This window comes from Vigna angularis, chromosome 9, assembly GCF_016808095.1.
Source record: "Vigna angularis cultivar LongXiaoDou No.4 chromosome 9, ASM1680809v1, whole genome shotgun sequence".
Lineage (NCBI taxonomy): Eukaryota > Viridiplantae > Streptophyta > Magnoliopsida > Fabales > Fabaceae > Vigna > Vigna angularis.
Window position 1 is genome coordinate 22,971,432 of NC_068978.1, and position 22,944 is coordinate 22,994,375.

At 35.5% G+C, this 22,944-nt stretch overlaps 1 protein-coding gene across 1 annotated transcript; it reads left to right on the forward strand.

Annotated features, from left to right (window-relative positions):
* Window positions 1-286: 286 nt before the first annotated feature.
* On the forward strand, window positions 287-20,465 carry LOC108322534 (TMV resistance protein N). The gene is made up of 14 exons (XM_017554662.2): window positions 287-948; window positions 1,057-1,143; window positions 1,230-1,316; window positions 1,413-1,514; window positions 9,054-9,158; window positions 9,245-9,346; window positions 12,806-12,955; window positions 13,044-13,130; window positions 14,678-14,785; window positions 14,867-14,965; window positions 15,306-16,410; window positions 16,667-16,942; window positions 18,520-19,329; window positions 19,737-20,465. The coding sequence occupies exons 1-14, from the start codon at window positions 410-412 to the stop codon at window positions 20,301-20,303; spliced, it is 4,224 nt and encodes a 1,407-aa protein (XP_017410151.2). The 5' UTR covers window positions 287-409; the 3' UTR covers window positions 20,304-20,465.
* Window positions 20,466-22,944: the final 2,479 nt, after the last annotated feature.

The window sequence follows — 22,944 nt, forward strand, 5'->3', positions numbered from 1 at the left end:
ATCATAAGCCACCACGTCAGTGTTGTCAAAAAATTATTAAAAAAGAGTTGTTAAAAAAGACATTTCCTTAAAATTAATGTGTCATAATGATTTTATTATACCGAGAATAAATGAATAGTTATTATTTTATATTCACTAGTGATTTATATTTATAATAGTAAAGGTTTAAAAACTTTAAAAAAGATAAGATTTCACAGTAAAGTTTAACTACAATTCTTTTATTTTATTTTTTTAACTTTTAAAATATAAATTTAAAAGTTAACGTGAGAAAGTCGTCGGCAATGATTTGTGGTCGTCATTATTGTATTGTTAGAACTTTCAACCAATGAGTAGAATGGTTGCGATTTGCTCCTAAGCATTGCTCCTGAGGCTTCACTTTCGACGGCAACAAAGAAGGTTGGTCTCTTCCATGTCTCTCTCAGGTAGCGATGATGAGATGGAAATGGATTTTCTTCGTGATCGGTACCAGGAAATGGACGGCGGAAACTTTGAAGTGTTTCTGAGTTTCAGAGGGGAAGATACGCGTGCTTCTTTCACTTCGCATCTCTACACGGCTCTTCAGAATGCAGGAATCTTTGTTTTCAAGGATGACGAGTCACTTTCACGGGGAAAGCAAATTTCACCCTCTTTGAGGCTAGCCATCGAAGAGTCTCGAATTTCTATTGTTGTTTTCTCAAAAAATTATGCAGAGTCGATTTGGTGTATGAAAGAGTTGGAGAAAATAATGGAGTGTCACAGAACCATAGGGAATGTGGTAATACCAGTGTTTTACGACGTTGACCCCTCTGAAGTACGTCATCAAAGAGGCGACTTTGGGAAAGCATTTCGACGTCTTTTGAGCAAGTTTTCGATAGAGAAAGAGGTAAAGGTCCTGGATTGGAAACAGCTTTGGTGGAAGACTCTTCGTGAGATTTGTGACATCTCAGCTCTTCAAATCATATTTTCCAGGCAATGAAGAGCTCTCTATCTCAGATTGATATTAATCTTCTTATATCACATTTTTACAGAACATTGTTTCTAAGAATAACATTTTTCAAATTCATTACGGGTATGTAGTTGGACTGAAAGGAGAGACAAACTCGACAACCGATGGAAAAAGACACTTCTTGTTCAGATCTCAAAGATTTTAGACTTAAATCCAAGGTAATAGAAAGTCTTCGTGCTTTATTAATTTTTATTGAACATTGTCTGTCAAAATAATAATTATGGTATTCATCACATGTATTAAGGTGGAAAATGAAGATTGCTGATAGTATAGAGTCCATCGTGAGCCAGTCGACGAGGGGACTTCTTGAAGGAGATGAAATCCCATTTAGGTGAGTAGGAAACTTTGGGTAATTGAAAAATTTCCTGCTTTCATGACATTTTCGCTAAAAATAACATTTATGAAATTCGCAACTTGTATGAATTAGAAAAGAGAAGGTTGATGATGTGAAGGACTTCCTCGTGAAGCAATGGACGGAGGTATTTTTTGAGCCTGTTAGCATCTCAGAGGTTGCATTACTAGATCCATGGTAATTCAAACACTTTCTGCTTTTAGAGTTTCACTAAACATTGTATTTTTTTAACCAAGATAAAAAGCAATTACATCACTGTACAGGTTATAATACTAACTAGGTTACATTATAATCTGTTTCAATCAATCATATGAAACATTCTGCACATTATTAACAAAATAAGTGGGGTAACCAAACCAAACCTAATAAGAAAACCTAAAAGGTGGAATATCACGTCTATTCTAGATATTTGTTTTCAATTCTGCTACAACCTTTCCTTGTTCACTAGCCCATTTTTTCAACGTACTTACCCAACTTTCCATTCTATCCCTTTGATGAGATTCGGTACGTCGGGCCAAACTGGTACATGCCTTCTAATAAAAAAACAATATAGAGAAAACGTAGAAAATGGATCCTCTTTTTGAATTATTCAACAATTATCAACTCAAAGCTCAAGCATCCGCTTACGGAAGAAAATTCTTCCTTTCACACAGGACATTTCCTATGGCAACAAAAATCCTTCCTATCATAACATTATGCAAGATAAAGAATATAAAGACTTTCTCAGAAAACTACTATAATACACTTTGGAACCCCTTTCATTACTTCTTCTCTTAACACAATGTTTATGTATTGATATGTGATGTTCACTATGCTTGAAATTTTTTTATACCAATTAAAAAAGACTTTTTAAACCGGTATAAAAACAATGGTATAGAAAATATTCAACCTTTTATACCGGTTTTGAAACCTATATAGAAAATTCAATAAAAAAGGAATAAACTTGTATATGATCCAAATTTTTTATACTAGTTAGAGTGTAAACCGGTATAAAATGTCTCATTTTTTATACTGGGTATGATTTTAACTTATATAAAAGGCGTAACTTTGTATACTGGTTAGTGTTACAATTGATATAAAAAGTCTTTTTATATCAGTTTTAACATTAACTAGTATAAAAAGTGACTTTTTTTTAATACTAGATTAGTACGTGCGACCATCCACATATAAACCTGCATAAAATTCAATCTAAAAACAATCTTAAAAAACAGTCCAGATATATAAAAGGAACAAAATAATTAATATACTTCCTGTTGGAAGTTCCACATCGACTAAAGATAAGGCCAATTCATAGTTTATAAGTGGGTGCAAACCTCATCCTACAAGTCGGTTTTGTGGGATTGAGTTAGGCTTAAAGTCCACTTCTAACATGGTATCAGAGTCGTGGTTAGAGCCTATCCTAGCGATTAGAGCCTATCCTAGCGATAATTTGTTGTTTGTTGGGCATATTGTTCCACCCGCTATCGGACCACCCATTAAAAATGTCTAATCCCACGCTCGAGATGTATATATCTCGGCGTGACAGATAAGGCCAATTCATAGTTTATAAGTGGGTGCAAATCTCGACAGATAAGGCCAATTCATAGTTTATAAGTGGGTGCAAATCTCACTCTACAAGTTGGCCCCCCTGCTCTCGAACATCCTTCAGGACCTCTTGCTCAATCAGAGACGCATTACCATTACGGATATGATTTTCTGCATGTGTCTCATGACATAATATCCACACTCAAAGCTCCTCGTTGATGTGAGCACTACAAGTTAAATTCCTAAAGTATCATAAACAGTATAATTGTATTTCAATAGTCTAAAATATTAACTACTTACAATTGGTGCAATGAAATACAACTATTTTCTAGAGCCGATATGTGTTTCCCGCAACCTCGAATAAGCCTCAATCACTCTGTAAAAGTTAAATATATATTGAAATGAATTTTAGGTCCTCGTAAGGACTTAGAGCATATAAATCATATGTTCCAAGCTTATTACAAAGACAATCAATTTTAGGTCCTCGTAAGGACTTAGTGAATATGTCTGCCAACTGGTTGCTTGAGTTAACGAACTCAGTCTTGATATCTCCTGATATGATTTTTTCTCGAATGAAGTGACAATCAACTTCAATGTGCTTGGTTCTCTCATGGAAGACAGGGTTAGAGCTAATATGGAGAGCAACTTGATTATCACATATAAGTGTCATGTGAGTGACATCTCCAAATTTCAATTCACTAAGCAATTGTTTAAGCCACACAAGCTCGCAAGTAGCTGATGCCATAGCTCTATATTCTGCTTCTGCACTGGACCTTGCCACAACACTTTGCTTCTTACTTTTCCAAGTTATCAGGTTGCCACCAATAGAGACACAATATCCAGAAGTAGACCTCCTATTAGAAGGGGAACCAGCCCAATCAGCATCTAAATAGCAAACGATTTTTGTATCGTTGTTAGGGCCATATAACAAACCTTTTCCAGGTGATCCTTTAATATACTTCAGTATGCGAACAACTGCATCCCAATGGTCTTCACATGGGGAGTTTAGAAATTGACTCACCACACTAACTGCGAAGGAAATGTCAGGACGCATAACAGTAAGATAGTTTAATTTACCAACTAATCTTCTGTACCGCTCAGGATCTGAGAAAGGCTCCCCCTGATTTGGTAGGAGTTTGATGTTAGGGTCCATAGGTGTCTCAACAGATTTACAGTTCATTAACCCTGTTTCCTCCAAGATGTCTAACGCATACTTCCTCTGGATATGACAATACCATCATTGGATTGTGCTACTTCAATACCCAAAAAGTACCGGAGTTTGCCAAGATCTTTGGTTTGAAAATGATGACAAAGGTGTTGTTTCATCTGAGAGATGCCAAGATAGTCGCTTCCTGTGAGAACAATATCATCGACATACACTATTAAGTAGATGCATCCAGCACTTGAGTGGGGATAGAACACTGAATGACCCGCTTCACTGCGATACATACCAAATTGTTGAACAACACAGTTGAATTTACCAAACCAGGCCCGAGGAGACTGTTTTAGGCCATATAAGGATTTGCGAAGACGACATACCCATCCAAATGACTCCCCCTGAGCAACAAAGCCAGGCGGTTGCTCCATATAAATTTCTTCATGCAAATCACCATTTAGGAAAGCATTTTTGACATCAAGTTGGTAAAGAGGCCATTGTCGAAGAGCGACCATGGCAATGAATAGGCGAACAAAGGTCATTTTTGCCACTGGAGAAAAAGTATCATCATAATCCAAACCAAAAATTTGTGTATAGCCTTTGGCAACCAGTCGAGCTTTCAGACGATCAATTGTGCCATCAAGGCCAACCTTGATAGCATACACCCACCTGCAACCAACAACAGACTTTCCAGATGGTAATTGGACAAGCTCCCAAGTTCCACTTTTTTATAAAGCACTTAATTCATCCAGCATAGCTTGACGCCAGCCAGGATGAGTTAAGGCATCACCCACAGATTTAGGAATTGACACAGAAGAAATGGATGAGAGACAAGTGTAAAAAGATGGAGATAATCTGTGGTAACTAAGAACCATATAATGAGGGGAAGGGTTACGGGTAGAGCGTATACCTTTACGGAGGGCAATAGGCAAGTCAGACTCATTTGCTGGAGCCGGAGGAGACACACGAGGCGACACTGGAAGTGAGTCATGAGGGAGACAATTGCGGCGACTATAAACCTGAAGGGGTGGTGGTGAAGGACGATCCTGTGGTGAATGAGAGTCTAAAGAAGGAGGAGACAAAATGGGATTAGCATCACCAGGAGGATCACAAATAAGAGGAATATCAACAGTAACATAGAGAGGTACAGAACTAGAAGATAAATGTGTAAAGTAACAGGGAGAGGTGGATCAGAAGTAGCCATTGCTACAGGTCGAGGAGGACGTCCATGAAGATCATAACATCTATCAATTTTGTTGCCTAACTTGCCACAGTGGTCACATTTTGGACGTCCTTTACTTGACTTGCGAGACCGACTTCGATCATCACGTTGGGCAGCCATAACAGAGGAATCATCAGTACGAGGAGATGTCTTAGTGACGGGTTTGCCTGGTATACGCAAAAGAGTAGAACAAGTAGAAGTAAAGTTGGGTATGACAGGAGAACCCAAAATCTGATCACGGACATGAGAGACATCATTAGAGAGTCCGTATAATGCAAACAACATGAAGAACTTTGATCGTTGTTCCAATTCTTCAGCAGGAGTGGAAGCGAGGTAATATATCATTAAAATCATGAAGAAGGGCATGAATTTTACCCAAATATTCTGCCATGGGACCAGGATTGCGTGGACCAATAACAGTTAATAGGTCCTGACAAACACCATAAAGACACTGAGTATCATTTGTGTATAACAACTTCGCTTGTGCCCATACTTCTGAACATGTTTCATATGATCGAAACATTTGTTTAAGTGAGGAGTGAATGGTGGACTTTAGAACAATGCATAACTGAGCATCAATTTTCATCCAGCGGGAAGTGTCATCTATGTTAGGAGTAGTCACATTTTGAGTAAGATGATCTAAGTACCCTTGACTCTTCAACCAAAGTTTGATGTCGGATGCCCATGTTGCATAATTTATGCCATCTAACTTGTCAATGGACAAGTGTACATTCACATAATTGGTGTATATTGAGGGATCAGAAGATGAGCCACCAACAGAGGTGTTTGTAGACGAGGAAGACGCCATGGAGAGGGAGAAACCCTAAAAATCCAAAGTGCCCCGATTGACGCAACGACCACAGATCCAGAAAGAGGGCGAGGAGGCGATCACGGCGGTTCTGATCGGCGGCGGAACTCTCCGGCAACGTGCCGGCACGCGCGGCGGGAAGCGGCGGCGGCACGTGGAAGTGCGTGGGTGGTCCGTTCGCCGCGATCTTTGGACCACAGTGGTCGCCCGGCAGAGACGATTCCGATGGTGTGGTCGTTGGTCGATTCTGGAACTCCGGCGACGGCAGCGGTGGCGATAGCAGTGGCGGCGGCGATTGCAGCGACAGCGGCGGTGATGGGTATCGGAGAGCTTGGAGTTGGCAGAAACTATTCCTGTGCTCTAGATACCATGTGAGAAATAAAGAAGATTGAGAGAAAATATCCGTTGTGTGTTTAGCATACACATAGGGTAATTTATTTATATTGTAAGATATGGGCCCATGCCCTTAATACAGAATAAGCTAAGCCCAAATAATATAAACACACATCTTAACATCTAACAAGACAAATTACCTAAGGCCTCCAAGCACTATAGGACATCATCACTAAACAGCTCGTAGTCTGCATCAACAGGGGAGACAATGATGAATGACTCTTCAGTATAGCCTTCCTTTTCTAGGTCAACCAATGTAAAACCTAGATCATCAATCCTTACGCAAGTATTACCATTAACCCACTTACATTTGAAAATAGGTACTCTGAAACTTATGCAATCTATCACCCAAATATCTTCAATTATACCAAAACATTGATGCCGTAACAGGATTTTTATCCTTTGAACTGGAGAAATGCATTGACTCAAGCACAACCATTACTCCACTATTTTGAGTGGTGTTTTTTCATCTTCTTTTTTTGTATGAATAGTATAATTGTTTATATCATACTCAATCCAACATATGACATCAAAGTTTGGCTCACTTGGAGAGCTTGGAGAAAATATTTAGAGGTTTTTGGTTGAATGGATGACTGATCCTTGGGAGGTATGATACATTTCCAAGCACAAACGTAAGGTTCCTAATTCCTAGCCAAAACCGAACGTCAATGGTTCATCAACGAAGACTGATGTTGAAATCTTGAATCTTGGGGACAAGACATTTGAACATTGTACCTAAAAGCATCGGTTGTTAGGACTAAAGTCAGAAACAATTTTCTGTCAATTAACATAGTTGCTTTGTGCTGTCTTAGTTGTAAAACTCATTTGCTATATAAATTGGTATAGCACTATCTAATAAGATGAAATGAAATTCTTTCTGTATTACATATCCTTCCTAGTTTTCTTTTCTACATGATATCCTGAGCTAGGTTCATCCAAAAGACCTGTGTAGTTCCTCTACCACTCACTCCAATGTGCTAACTCTCCCTTCCATGCTTCTCCTTCTTCTTGATCTGGCAGGTCAGACATATTGATAGGTTCCTAGATAAGGAAACTTGGAAAAACCCATTGCAACCACCTATACTCATTGCGTAGAACTATTATTATTGATTCTAGGCAGATGTACAATATGAGAGCAGCCAAGTGACAATGTTCCCTTCACTCAGGATGCCAAAGATCCTGTCAACCCTTCTCCAAACTATCAAAAGACCTCCCGTGCACACAAAGTCCCCCCAACTATATATAGGAAGCCTCACTCACACTAACAACCTAACTAACAACTACTTTTTAATATGTTTCCTCCTAGCATATACATTACAAATCCTATCAGTAACTGAGCACGAAGTATATGTCAAGTACTAGAACAACTATGTGTAAACAGAAAAGTTGATTGTTTTCTTATATGTTGATGACTTACTCGTGACAGTAAGTAGTGAAAGCTTGAGCACACAATTTAAGTCTCAAATGCTGAGCAAATTTGAGATGTCAGACCTTGGAGAGTTGAACTATTTCTCGGGGATTCAGTTTGCAAAAACTCAATATGGAACTGTTATGCACCAGTTCAGGTGTTTGCAAGAACTGTTCTTAAAATTTAACATGAGGAAGAGTAACCCTACATGTACACCAACTGAAGTGGGTATGACCCTGGAGAGCAATTCTACATAAGAACTAGTGGACTCCACTGTTTATAGGAAAATTGTTAGTAGTTTACGGTATTTTTGTCATACAAGTCCAGATTTGAACTTCAATGTTGGCCTAATCAGCAAATACATGCAAGATCCTAGGCAGTCTCATATGCTAGTTGCAAAGAGGATATTATGATACCTACAAGGCACAACTGGATTTGAAATCCTATTTCCAAAGGAGATGTTTGAAAATGATTTGAGTTTAATTGGTTACATTTTCTTCGATGGCGGAGCACCTATTTCATAGAGCTCTACAAAATAACCCATTGTTTCCTTATCATCCTCGGAGGCAGAGTATATTGTTGCCTCTGATGTAGCTTGCCAAGCAGCGTGGCTAGGCTATGTTATGAAGGAGTTGAAGGTGGAATTCATGTACAAGACAACTTTTAGTGGACAACAGATCAACAACTGATTTAGCAAGACATCGAGCTTCTAGTAAGCACATTGAAACTAGTTTTCACTTCTTGCGTGAATAAGTTGTTAGAAGTTCTACATCGACTAATGATAGAATGAATTTAGAGTATATAAGTGAGTACAAACTTTACCTGTGAGGGAATGTGTTGGAAGTCCTATATCAACTTGTCCACGATGGAAAACTTGTGATTCAATACTGCAAATCTCAGCTGCAGTTTGCACATATCTTTACTAAAGCTTTGAAGTAAGAAAGGTATAGGTTCTTGAGAGAATCTGTTGGTGTAGTTCATGTTAAAACACTTTTGACTTAAATAGGAGTGTTAGGACTTAAGTCAGAAACAATTTTCTGTCAGTTAATATAGTAGCTTTGTTCTGTCGCAGTTGTTAAACTCATTTGCTTATAAATCGCTATAGCACTGTCTAATAAGATGAGTTGAAATTCTTTCTGTATTACATATGCTTACTAGTTTTCTGTTTCTATATCGCTTACGAAATTGATTACATATATATGCAGTGGAGAAACGAAGATTGCTAATGCCATAAAATTAAACTTGGAGCATTGTAGGGAGGCACTTTTTGAGGCTGCTGGCATCTCAAGGAACTTAGTCTTGAATTTCTGGTAATTTAAACATTTAAGGCATGATCATATCTTCACTAAACATTGTCTCTACAAAATAAAATTTATGAAATTCATCACATATGAAGCGAAGAAACGGAGATTACTAATGCGATAGAACTCCACATGAAACATTGGATGGACGCATTTTCTAAGGATGATGGTACCGTCTTACATTCCGGTTATCCCTGGTAATTGAAACACTTTCTGCTTTCGTATAGTTATGGTATTCTCTAAAAGTAACATTTATGAAATTGGTATATGTTACGATCTAAGGTAGGAGTAATAATAAGGGTTGGAAAGTATACGAGGAGAGAAAATATTTAGTATAAGTTAATTAGAGTAAATAAATATAGTGTAATTTAATTAGAGTAAATAAATATATATTTAGGGAAATATTCAATATAAGATATTTATAATTAAGGATATATGCTAGGATAATATTCGGAGAGATATTTATATTAAATATAGGGATATTTATATTAAATATTAAATATAAGGATATTTATATTAAATGCAGATATATTCTAGAGGAATATTTAATAAGAGATGGGCGGGAAATAATTAATATAAATAAGGTTAGAGTCCAGAGTTAAAGACATGTTTTTTTGATTATTGAGTTTTGTGACAGACATTATTGTCTTGTGAGGGAGGTAAAGTAATTGAAGGAGGTTATGCTCCCAATTATTGTTTACCCTTGTTTATTCAGATATTACCATCAATAAAAGAGATTCATTCATTCGTTATCATTCGTTTATTGTTCTATTACGTGTGTGAGAGTGTGAAAGGGTGTATTTGGCTAGTTTACGTACTCAGGTACGTAACAATTGGTCCGACCTGCCAGATCGTCAAGGGAGGAAACTGCCGAATCCTATTGAGAGGAGGAAAGACATCATGGAGGAAAGAGTGAATGCAATTGAAGGGAAACTAGAGAGCATGGGGCAGAGACTAAAGAACATGAAGTTGTCCCTAAGGAGGTTGAAGGCAGAGTTGAGTGGAATACGCCATGAAGTCCAAGCTCCAAATGGGGAGGGACTACTGGAACCGAACGATAGTGGACTAACGGATCCGAACGTGAGCGAACTGCCAGAACCGAACGATAGCAGACTGTTGAATCCGAACGTGAAAGAACGGATGGAACCTACAAAGAGAGGACTTACCGAGCCGAACGTGAGTGAACTGCCAGAACCGAACGATAGTAGACTGCTGGATCTGAACGTGAAAGAACGGATGGAACCTACAGAGAGAGGACTTACCGAGCCGAACGGGAGGAGACGGCCAGAACCGAACAGGAGAAAACTACCTGAACCAAACGGTCTAGTATTGGAAGGAAGAATGAAGGCTTTGGAAGTAAGGGCAGATGGAAGAATCAATACCCTGGAGAGAACAATGGAGTCTGTGAAGAGATGGGCCGACAAAAAGAACAGGGAGCTTGTAGTGTTTGGTACACTGGCAGAAGGAAGAGAGCAACGTGAAGTACTGAAAGACATTGAAAACCATTGCCTCAGGGCTTATGATTCAAGAGAAGTGGTAACCAGAATGCTGGACGAAGAATGGAAGACATTAGAGAAGGTTTTACCACCACCCGAACCTCCAGACATGAATTGATGAGGAGCCATGAGATCAAGCTCCCCGTTTCCAACCTTGAGGGCAAGGTTGTTTTGCAGTGGGGTGTAATGTTACGATCTAAGGTAGGGGTAATAATAAGGGTTGGAAAGTATATGAGTAGAGAAAATATTTAGTATAAGTTAATTAGAGTAAATAAATATAGTGTAATTTAATTAGAGTAAATAAATATATATTTAGGGAAATATTCAATATAAGATATTTATAATTAAGGATATATGCTAGGATAATATTCGGAGAGATATTTATATTAAATATAGGGATATTTATATTAACTATTAAATATAAGGATATTTATATTAAATGCAGATATATTCTAGAGGAATATTTAATAAGAGATGGGCGGGAAATAATTAACATAAATAAGGTTAGAGTCTAGGGTTAAAGATATGTTTTTTTTATTATTGAGTTTTGTGATAGACATTATTGTCTTGTGAGGGAGGTTATGCTCCTAAAGTAATTGAAGGAGGTTATGCTCCCAATTATTGTTTACCCTTGTTTATTCAGATATTACCATCAATAAAAGAGATTCATTCATTCGTTATCATTCGTTTTTTGTTCTATTACGTGTGTGAGAGTGTGAAAGGGTGTATTTGGCTAGTTTACGTACTCAGGTACGTAACAATTGGTCCGACCTGCTGCACCGTCAAGGGAGGAAACTATCGGATCCTATTAAGAGGAGGAAAGACATCATGGAGGAAAGAGTGAATGCAATTGAAGGGAAACTAGAGAGCATGGGGCAGAGACTAAAGAACATGAAGTTGTCCCTAAGGAGGTTGAAGGCAGAGTTGAGTGGAATACGCCATGAAGTCCAAGCTCCAAATGGGGAGGGACTATTGGAACCGAAAGATAGTGGACTAACGGATCCGAACGTGAGCGAACTGCCAGAACCGAACGATAGCAGACTGCTGAATCCGAACGTGAAAGAACAGACAGAACCTACAGAGAGAGGACTTACCGAGCCGAACGTGAGCGAACTGCCAGAACCGAACGATAACAGACTGTTGGATCCGAACGTCAAAGAACGGACGGAACCTACAGAGAGAGGACTTACCGAGCCGAACGGGAGGAGACGGCCAGAACCGAACGTGAGAAAACTACCTGAACCAAACGGTCTAGTATTGGAAGGAAGAATGAAAGCTTTGGAAGTAAGGGCAGATAGAAGAATCAATACCCTGGAGAGAACAATGGAGTCTGTGAAGAGATGTGCCGACAAAAAGAACAGGGAGCTTGTAGTGTTTGGTACACTGGCAGAAGGAAGAGAGCAACGTGAAGTACTGAAAGACATTGAAAACCATTGCCTCAAGGCTTATGATTCAAGAGAAGTGGTAACCAGAATGTTGGACGAAGAATGGAAGACATTAGAGAAGGTTTTACCACCACCCGAACCTCCATACATGAATTGATGAGGAGCCATGAGATCAAGCTCCCCGTTTCCAACCTTGAGGACAAGGTTGTTTTGCAGCGGGGTGTAATGTTACGATCTAAGGTAGGGGTAATAATAAGGGTTAGAAAGTATATGAGTAGAGAAAATATTTAGTATAAGTTAATTAGAGTAAATAAATATAGTGTAATTTAATTAGAGTAAATAAATATATATTTAGGGAAATATTCAATATAAGATATTTATAATTAAGGATATATGCTAGGATAATATTCGGAGAGATATTTATATTAAATATAGGGATATTTATATTAAATATTAAATATAAGGATATTTATATTAAATGCAGATATATTCTTGAGGAATATTAAAAAGAGATAGGCGGGAAATAATTAATATAAATAAGGTTAGAGTCCAGGGTTAAAGACATGTTTTTTTTATTATTGAGTTTTGTGACAGACATTATTGTCTTGTGAGGGAGGTTATGCTCCTAAAGTAATTGAAGGAGGTTATGCTCCCAATTATTGTTTACCCTTGTTTATTCAGATATTACCATCAATAAAAGAGATTCATTCATTCGTTATCATTAGTTTATTGTTTTATTATGTGTGTGAGAGTGTAAAAGGGTGTATTTGGTTAGTGTACATATTCAGGGTCTAGGTAACAGTATAACATTTATGGAATCCGATTTCCAAAGTAGATTGGAGACGGTTTATTCTGAGATAAGTTCGCTCAAGCTTCATTGGCGGGAGAAAGTTCTTAAGGCTTATGGTAACGAACTATATTCCAGGTAATTGAAACAGTTCCAGCTTTCAGATTTCTACTGTACATTATTTTTCCCAAAAATAATATCTATGAAATTCATAACATCTACCAAGGAGAAAAAGTGACATAGAACGCCACTTGGAGCGTTGCGCTAGTGCACTTACTAAGGCTGCTCGCATCTCAACAGGTTTTCAATCAAGGTAAGATGTCCTTTACTAACTCTCTTTAAACTTTTCAATCAAGTCTTCTTCTCGAAATAAATTTTCCTTCTCATAGAGAATTATAATATATACATCTTCTTTAAAAATAACTATGTTTCTATGCGTCACATAATTAATATATATTCTTATATTCACACTTATTTACATTTCACAAGTCATAGATATCCTATAATATAAACATAGATAGGCAGGCACATATATCATTCTCAACTACATTATCCCCACGCACGCACAATATTGAACCAATACCACACACAATATTGAACCAATATCACTCAAATTTTTTTTCTTTATCAAAAGTTGTCTCAAGATCAACTTCACAAAGTTTTTCAAATTTGTATTTGATCTATACAATTTTTCTTAAGCAAAAATTGCCCTAATAGAAACTTCATAAAAATTATGAAATCTTAACTTTAGCTAAAGGTTTTGGCTTGAGCGATAATTACCGTGGAACAACGCCATACAAATTTTGAGATTTTCGCAAAAAATAAAAACGATAACACTTTATTTATGTTCCCATACTTGAAAAAAAGTTTTAAAAAAGATACATTTTCATCTAATGATTTCAATCTAATATGATCAAACCAAACTTATTTACACTAAAAATAATCGTATCTTAAATCAACATATATCTCAGATTTTTAAACTAGAATTCAAACCAGTTTCGAACTTATACCAACCAATTTCATTAAAAATTAAACTTGCACAACTATTTCAACCACAAATAATGCATAATAAATTATGCATAAAATATATTATTGTGACTATTATGACCAAGTCACAGATGGGACAATGGAAATCTTTTACCCTAAAGTTTTATGATAAATAAAACTCATTTTCCTTATCTTTTCATTTTTTTTAATTAAGCTTAAGCTCCCAACTTCACTATTCTTATAGAAAGACTAAATTTGTGGATTAAATACTTTGACCAGTGATCTAAACATATCATTATGCTCCTGAAGTAACTGAGGTTTGTCTTTTCCCCAAAAATGTCACATGCAAAACCTTATCTTAAGCATGAAATCCTTCTCCAAAAACCAACTAAAAAAAGAGCAAATAAAAACTTACTCAAAAGTGTTCTACTCTCAATCACGATCACTAAGGTGAAAGGATGAATGACTATTTCAGAAATTTAGAATGAAGACAAAAGAAAAAGATTTTAGAGAAATAATAATTTTTGTAAAATAAAGTTCGTATAATTAACTTTTTCTATATATATAAATTTTATAGCTTAAATAATAAAATATTCATACTTTATTTCATTTAAACTAATTCTATTCTTACACAATTTAACATGGTCCTCACATTTTCTCTAATTTTATTAACATTTTTCATGGTTTAGAAATTAAACCTATCTAAAGTTGAAAGTTCTAATGAATTTTAACAAATAGTAAAGGTTAGAAAGAGTGTTAGAGATTCTCACTACCACTCCTCTTGAGAGATAATTGAAACACTTTGTGCTTTCATGTTGTTACTTAACATTGTCTCTGATACTAGCATGTATTAAATTCATGACATTATGACAGTCTTCGAAAGCTGAAGGCTTACAATCGGATAGAGAGCCTTGTAGAATATTGGAGGGGCGCACTCTGTGAGACTGCTGAAATTTCGAGGTTGGTAGTTCAGTACTACAGGTAATGAAACACCCACCTTCTCCCAATTTTACTGAACTTCGTCTCTAAAAGTAACAAATAAAATCCGTAATATTTATGAAGAGGACTAACGGATAATGAGATCAACTATATGGAGAAGAATGCTAGGGACGCACTTCGTGAGGCTGCTGGCATCTCCGGGCTTGTAATCCTCAATTCTAGGTAATGAAACACTTCTACTTTCCCTGATTATTTTTTTTAATGAAATACCATTACTTTATAGGTCAAATTTTTATGTACCACAGTAACATAAATGCACAAATTTTAAATTTTCTATTAACCTTTAAAATTAACCTTTCACTGTAGTTTTTTTCCTCGTTAAATTTATTTCAGAGCTCATGTTGAAAGAATCTTATAGAAAGACATGTGCTATAAAATAGTTCTTAAAAAAGAAAACATTGCATTAGATGATCTTAATGAAGTAAGACAGATTTGTACGAGTATAACTTTTTACTCAAATGTTGCTTTTATTTTGATGCATATAGCGCTGGTTTCATTGTAGGAATGAAAGTGAGGCTGTGAAAAATATTGTTAAAAATGTTACAAGTTTGTTGAACAAGACAGAGTTGTTTGTTGCCAAGAATCCTGTCGGAGTAGAATCTCGAGTGCAGGAAATGGTTCAATTGCTAGAACAAAAACAATCAAACGATGTTCTACTACTTGGGATATGGGGGATGGGAGGCATTGGAAAAACAACTATTGCAAAAGCAATTTACAATAAGATTGGCCGCAATTTTGAGGAAAGGAGTTTCCTTGCAGATATTAGGGAGGCTTGGGGGCAAGAAGCTGGCCACGTTTGTTTACAACAACAACTTCTATATGATATCCATAAAGAAAACAATACAAAGATACATAACAGTGAATCAGGAAAAGTTATACTAAGAGAAAGACTTCGCCATAAAAGGATACTTCTTATACTTGATGATGTAAATAAATTACAGCAATTAAATGCTTTGTGTGGAAGTCGTGAATGGTTTGGTTCAGGGAGTAGAATAATCATCACAACCAGAGACATACATTTACTTAGAGGGAAAAGAGTTGATCAAGTTTTCGCAATGACAGAAATGAATGTAGATGAATCCATTGAGCTGTTTAGTTGGCATGCATTCAAACAAGCAAGTCCCGAAGAAGATTTTATTGAACTTTCAAGAAACGTAGTTGCTTATGCTGGGGGCTTGCCACTTGCTCTTGAAGTCCTTGGGTCTTATTTGTTTGATATGGAGGTAACAGAATGGAAGAGTGTATTGGAAAAACTTAGGAAAATTCCTAATGATGAAGTACAGGAGAAGTTAAAAATAAGCTATGATGGTTTAAGTGATGATACTGAGAAAGGAATATTCCTTGACATAGCATGTTTCTTTATAGGAAAGGATCGAAATGATGTTATACATATATTGAATGGTTGTGGACTTTTCGCAGAAAATGGAATACGTGTCTTGGTAGAGCGAAGTCTTGTAACTGTGGATGATAAGAACCAACTTGGAATGCATGATTTGCTACGGGACATGGGAAGGGAAATTATTCGTTCAAAATCACCAATGGAGCTTGAGGAGCGTAGCAGGTTATGGTTTCATGAGGATGTGCTTGATGTGTTATCAAAAGAAACTGTAAGACCTTCATTTGTTATTTTAGTATTACAATTATATAAAGCTAATGGAAACAATATACACCTTTGTAAGTTGGCTATTTTAGCATTCATTTGGTCAATTGCTTGTCACAAGAATTTTTAAAAATTGTTTGGTTGTGAATTGTTCGTTTCCTCTTATAGCTCCTATAGAAAAAATTATGGTCTTTTTCATCAGTGATTTTACTGTCATATATCTTTAGCAATGCATATTTTACCGTTCCTTTTTTCTCTGATAGGGAACAAAATTTATTGAGGGATTGACTTTGAAGTTACCTAGAACTAATACAAAATCTCTGTGCACTAAAGCATTTATGAACATGAAGAAACTCAGGTTGCTGCAACTTTCTGGTGTAGAACTTGTTGGAGATTTTGAATATCTTTCCAAAGACCTGAGATGGCTTTGTTGGCATGGATTTCCTTTTGCCTTCATACCAACAAGCTTTTATCAAGGTAGTCTAGTTTCTATTGAGTTAGAAAATAGTAAGATTACCATGGTGTGGAAAGCGACTCAGGTATTTAGTTTTTTGGATTTCATGCGTTGTTCTTTTTTTTTTTATTTAAATCATATTAAGCATTATTATGAAACTTAAACATCCGAACTAGGTTGACATTTTAAAGTTTCAAGAATCACATGCCACCACATGAAAAATCAGTAAAAGAAAGGAAAAAGATACAAGGAGAATGAAGGGACAAAACCAAACTCATGCAGAGAATAAACAACCTCTAAACAAAAGGCTTAAAAAATGAAAACGAATGCGGGAAGGTAAAGCTTATCAATAAAATTGATAGTACAAATACTTGGGATGTGCCAACCAATGCCATTAAAGGCATCACAAACCTTAGACTTGAGCTGACACCCGGGTTTTAGGAATTCCAAGATGCTGAAAGATAGAAATATCAAAATGCCAAGCATCATTCTAGAAATTAACATATTGACTACCAACAATCATTATGTCTGGTCAAATAGATGAAGATTTATGAACAATTCTTTGATTATACTTATTTAGAAAACCCGCTCTCATAACTTGAGACCAATTCAAATTACCATAAATGAGACCAATTCAAATTACCATAAATTAAACTCCAAACCAACTTAAGCATGTTTATATTGTTTTCTTCTCTAAGATTGATCACACCCATCCCACCATCATGCTTATGAGAACACAAAGTCTCCCATTTAAGATTCATAATGTAAGTTTTCAATATATCTTCCGTCTGGATGTAATTACAAATCCAGTCTTCCACCTCTTAGAGCAAATTAATTGGCCATCTATAAACCTGAAAGTTGCAATGAATAACCCCAATACTAATCAATTGGATTCTACCCATCATACTCAACAACTTACCTTTCCAATAACTCAATTTATTTTTTATATTATCAGCAATAAGTCTAAGGAATCTAGATTTATGCGCACCTTGAAAAAGGGGAACACCCAAACAAGTATCGAAACCCAAGATACTTTAATTACTTTATTAAAGGAGATAGTAGTGTTGCCAGTGTAAAAATGGCTTTCAGCACTATTGAGCCACTGACCCGAAGCAGAGCCATACATCTCAAATAGCTGCATGATACTTTCAAGACTTCTCTTATTACAAAAGCATCATTTGAATATCAGAGGGAAACAGAGTACCTTTAAGATTCACCACAAGGAGGATGTGCTTTGAATTAACCAAAAGCGTATCTATATTCAGCTTCTGCACTGAATCCGGCAACAACATTTTTCTTGCTCTTCTAGGAGATAAAGTTCCTTCTAATGAATGCACAATATCCTGTGGTGGATCCTTTTTCAATTGGACAACCAACTGAATCTGCACTATTTCAGTGTCACCACTATGGTCATCTTTGATACTTATACAAAGCATGTTTTTTTACTGAATAAAAGAAGTATGAAGTGTCAACCAAAAGTAATGAGGATAGCCTTGCCTACACAAAAAGTAAAAGCTAAACCAAAATATAATGGAACTACAAAAATGGCATCATGAGTATATATTTAACATCCCACTTCACTGTTCATGGCATATTTTTTTTGCTTTCATTTATTTTTGTTGTTTTTTTTATCTAATTTATTTCCATTGTACTTTTTTTTAGCTGATGGAGAAGTTGAAAATTCTTAATCTTAGCCATTCTCATTATTTAACAAAGACACCAGACTTTTTGAATTTGCCCAATCTTGAAAAGCTTATACTCATGGATTGTCCAAGGCTGTCTGAAATTTCATATACCATTGGTCATCTCACCAAAGTTCTACTAATAAACTTTCAAGATTGTATTAGCCTTCGTAACCTTCCAAGAAGTATCTATAAGTTGAAATCTCTTAAAACACTCATTCTTTCGGGTTGTCTAAAGATTGATAAGTTGGAAGAGGACATAGAACAGATGGAGTCTTTGACAACCCTTGTTGCTGACAAGACTGCTATAAGAAGGGTGCCCTTTTCAATAGTCAGATCTAAAAGTATTGGATATATTTCATTATGTGGTTATGAAGGATTTTCCCGCGATGTGTTTCCCTCTATCATTTGGTCTTGGATGTCACCAGTAAATAGTCTGTCTTCTCGTGTTCAAACATTGGTGGACATGTCTTCTCTTGTTTCTTTAGATGTACAAAATAGCAGTTCCAATCAGCTATCATATATATCTGAGGAACTTCCAAAGCTTCAAAGTCTTTGGATAGAGTGTGGTTCTGATCTTCAACTTTCTCGAGATACAACGAGTATTTTGGATGCTTTAAATGCGACAAATTCTGAAGAATCGGAGTCATATGGAACAACATCACAAATGCAGAATGTATTTACGTTAATTGAATGCAATTCAAGATCTAAATTGTTTGAGAAGACACTTTTAATTCAGATGGGAAGGAGTTGGGAAATCACACATATTCTGAAACAGAGAATTTTACAGGTTCCTTTCTTTCTCTTTCTCTCTTAAATGCATCTAATTATAATATTTTTATGACATAAATATTTGTCAAAATTAAAAAATCTACTTATTTTTGGCAGTTGAATTATTTTAATACGTCAATTATACGCTGTCAACATAAATTTTTTTAAAGATGATGTTTCAATCACACTACTTTAAAATTTATCATGTAAAAGATATTAAAAGAGACTAATAATATAGCATTTTTATGCATAACATTAAATCTGTCTAACAACTTCTTTCAGGCAAGTTATCATCATTTAGAATACTTTTTGGCGAAGGATCATAATTTTAATTCATGATAAAAGGATTTATTATCTTGTTTTATCATAAGTGGTATTGATGCAACGATTGACGAAGTTTCAGCATATATATCTTTATTTTTACAGAATGTAACTACGAGTGATGGCGGTGATTTGCTACCTGGCGATTGTTATCCAGATTGGTTAACCTTCAGCAGCGAAGGTTCTTCTGTGACTTTTGAAATTCCTGAAGTGAATGGGCGTAGCTTGAAGACAATGATGTGCCATATCCATTATTCTTCCTCAGACAGTATAACATCAGACGGCCTGAAAAATTTGTTGGTGATAAATCACACAAAGAGCACCATTCAGCTTTATAAGAGAAATGCATTAGCGTCGTTTGATGATGAGGAGTGGCAGAGGGTACTATCAAACATTGATCCTGGAAACAAGGTGCAAATTGTTGTTGTTTTCTGGAACAGAATAACTGTTAACAAGACGTCAATTTATCTTATATATGAGGCAATTGTTGATGAAAAAGTAGAGCACTATCATGCATCAAATATGAATGTTCCTAGGTCGATCTCTCCCGGAGTGGAATCCATGGAGGACTTGAGGGGTGCTTCCGTTAAAAGCTTAACTAAACGCTTATTCAACAAATTCTTATCATGTAAATACTTTTGTAAAGGGAAAGTTGAAAAGAAGAAAAATTAAGGTTAAAAATGGTGAATGAATGTTTTTATGATTACTGCAAACCTTGTAATAATGCTACCTTTTGCTCACTCATGTACAACACCTATGTAAGGAGATGCTATGTTCTGCAGAGGACATTGTTGATGATTTGAAATATTAAAATTGCGCCTTTGTTTTAAATTACCAAGGTCTTAAATACTATGCTTTATATTTTTCGTCTGTGGAATTTGAATATATGTTATAAAATTCGTTTATGGATTACCATGTCCGAAAATAAATTTTAAATTATTCTGGAATATATTTCTGGATTTTAGGTTTATATTATTTGGAATGTGTTTTCTGATTATGCGGATTCAAAATAAATTTTTACATTATGTAATCTATATTACATTTATGGATTTCATAATTTGAAAATATATTTCAAATTTTACAGTTAAGAATGTATTTATAAATTATTTAATCTAGACTACCTACTTTGAAAAGAAATTTTAAAATGTATAATCTAAAGCATATTTGTGGATTAAGAAATTTGAAAATATATTTTGAATTGTACACTTTGAAAATACTTTTGGATTGTATAACGTGGAATATATTTTGAATTTGGAAATGTATTTTAGATTGTAACATCTCTAATAAGTTTATTGAGTCTGAAATTTGAAATATATTTTTTTTAATTTCAAATAAAAAAATATTATCCTATTATCGTCATAAATTTTGTTAATTTTATCATGAAAAGGTGTGAGATTTACTTTGTTGGTTTTATGTTTGTTGGTTTTTCACAAGATTACTTGATTTACAAACTTCTTAGATGGTAGAATTCTGTAAGTGCTTTTGGAATTTACAACACTACAATGTTGTTAGTTTGTAGAAGTTTTTAGATTATACAGCATAGAAGGCACTTCCTGAAGTGCCTTATATACAAAATTTAGAAATTCTAAAAGACTTTTAGATTATGTATTGCGGATGGAACTTCAAGATTTAGAGTCTACTTTGGATTGTACGATTCATAAGCCATTTTCTGCATAAAAATAAGTAACATTTTGAATTGTGCAATCTAAAATAAAGCTTGGTTATAGCTCCGATATTGCTTTTGAAAATATAAGAATATGTCTCACTAAGTACACCAACATTTTAAAAACAATCCATTGCACACTTTTTGGAATTTAGAAGGACATTCAAGTGAGATTTTTCCATTGTTAGCTTTGCTTTCAACGTTCTTGCAACCTTTACAACCAAAAAAAGTTAACTTGTAAGGTTGAATTATAATTACGAGATGAATTTTTATAAATAATTTCAAAAGTTTCCAAATAAGATTTAAGATTATTATTTTTCTCTTCTAATTATCTCCAGCTATTTTTTAACCATTTATAATAAATATTAAGCCTATTATTTAAACAAATAAGTCTGTTGAGTTCTTCCTGCATTTCTTCAAAAACATCAAGAAATTGATATATCTTATTTGAATATTACAGTTAGAAATGTTTACATTGCTTCCTTGAAAATCTATGTCCATCATGAAACATGTGTTGATCTCTTTATTGTAGTTGTTACTCTTTGATATTTTTTCGAGGCTTTCCACATTTCTTTTTACATTCTTGTGTGAAGAATTTCTCAAAGTGAGTGTTGAAGAAATAATATGTCTTTCTCTGGCATTATATTACACTTTCTTTTTCTTTTCTTTAGTCCAAGAATTAAAATATTTCTCAACCTACATATTGTTAATAAAATCATAAAAATATATGCTCTGTTCATTACAGAATCCCAAAATCAACTAATTCCAAAAATATTTGTATTCCTACTTTTAAAAAAGGTAAAAAAAGGACAATTTTCATCATAAAATAGAAGAGGTATGTTTATTGTAGCATCCTCGACAAAATTTTGGTTTTGCAAAGTCATTTAGAAAAGATTTTTAGGATTTTTGTTTTGAGTAGCTTTCATAAACCAACTTTGAGGTCAAAATTGGAAAATAATGAGACTAACGCTCTGTTCGTATGAACAGATTACACTGTTCATGCGAAATTGCAAGCGATGAAATGCTTTTGATGTCCTGTTCGGGATGAGAAAGGATGAGCGATGACAGATTTGCGGGATTCTTCGAATTTTGGTCACCCGCATTGGAAAAGAGATTTGTGCGGATTGTAATTAAAAAGTCATGTGTGCCCTCCACCAATTTGTTAAATCCATCTTTGTATATGACTTTAACATGTATAATCGATTTGCTATGACAATGGGCTTACAGAGAACCGATTCCAAGGATTCATAATAAAATATTTGAACAACACTTCTATGATTAGGCTTTTACTACTATAGGGTTGTAGATGGAGACGAAGAAGGAGGTTGTGCACGTTGATGGGATGAAGAAGCAAAGGATTGAAGATGAATGCGCGTATTTCAGATCTAAAGAAGACGATGAACAGTGCATGGAAGGTAGGAAGAGGATGGTGTATTCGATTCTAGGAGAGAGGTATTCGGTTCCACTCCTGGTTACATATTTCAAAAACGGTGTATTCGGTTTCCTCAGAGGGATATCCGGTTCCAGGCGTGGGAAAAGTGGTAGGGAGAAGGCGGGGAGAGGGAGGTAGCAGTAGAGGACAGGCACGAGACCGGTGGCTCCGAGGACGAGGAGGACGACGGTGACGGAGAGACTGGCATCAGAGTTTGG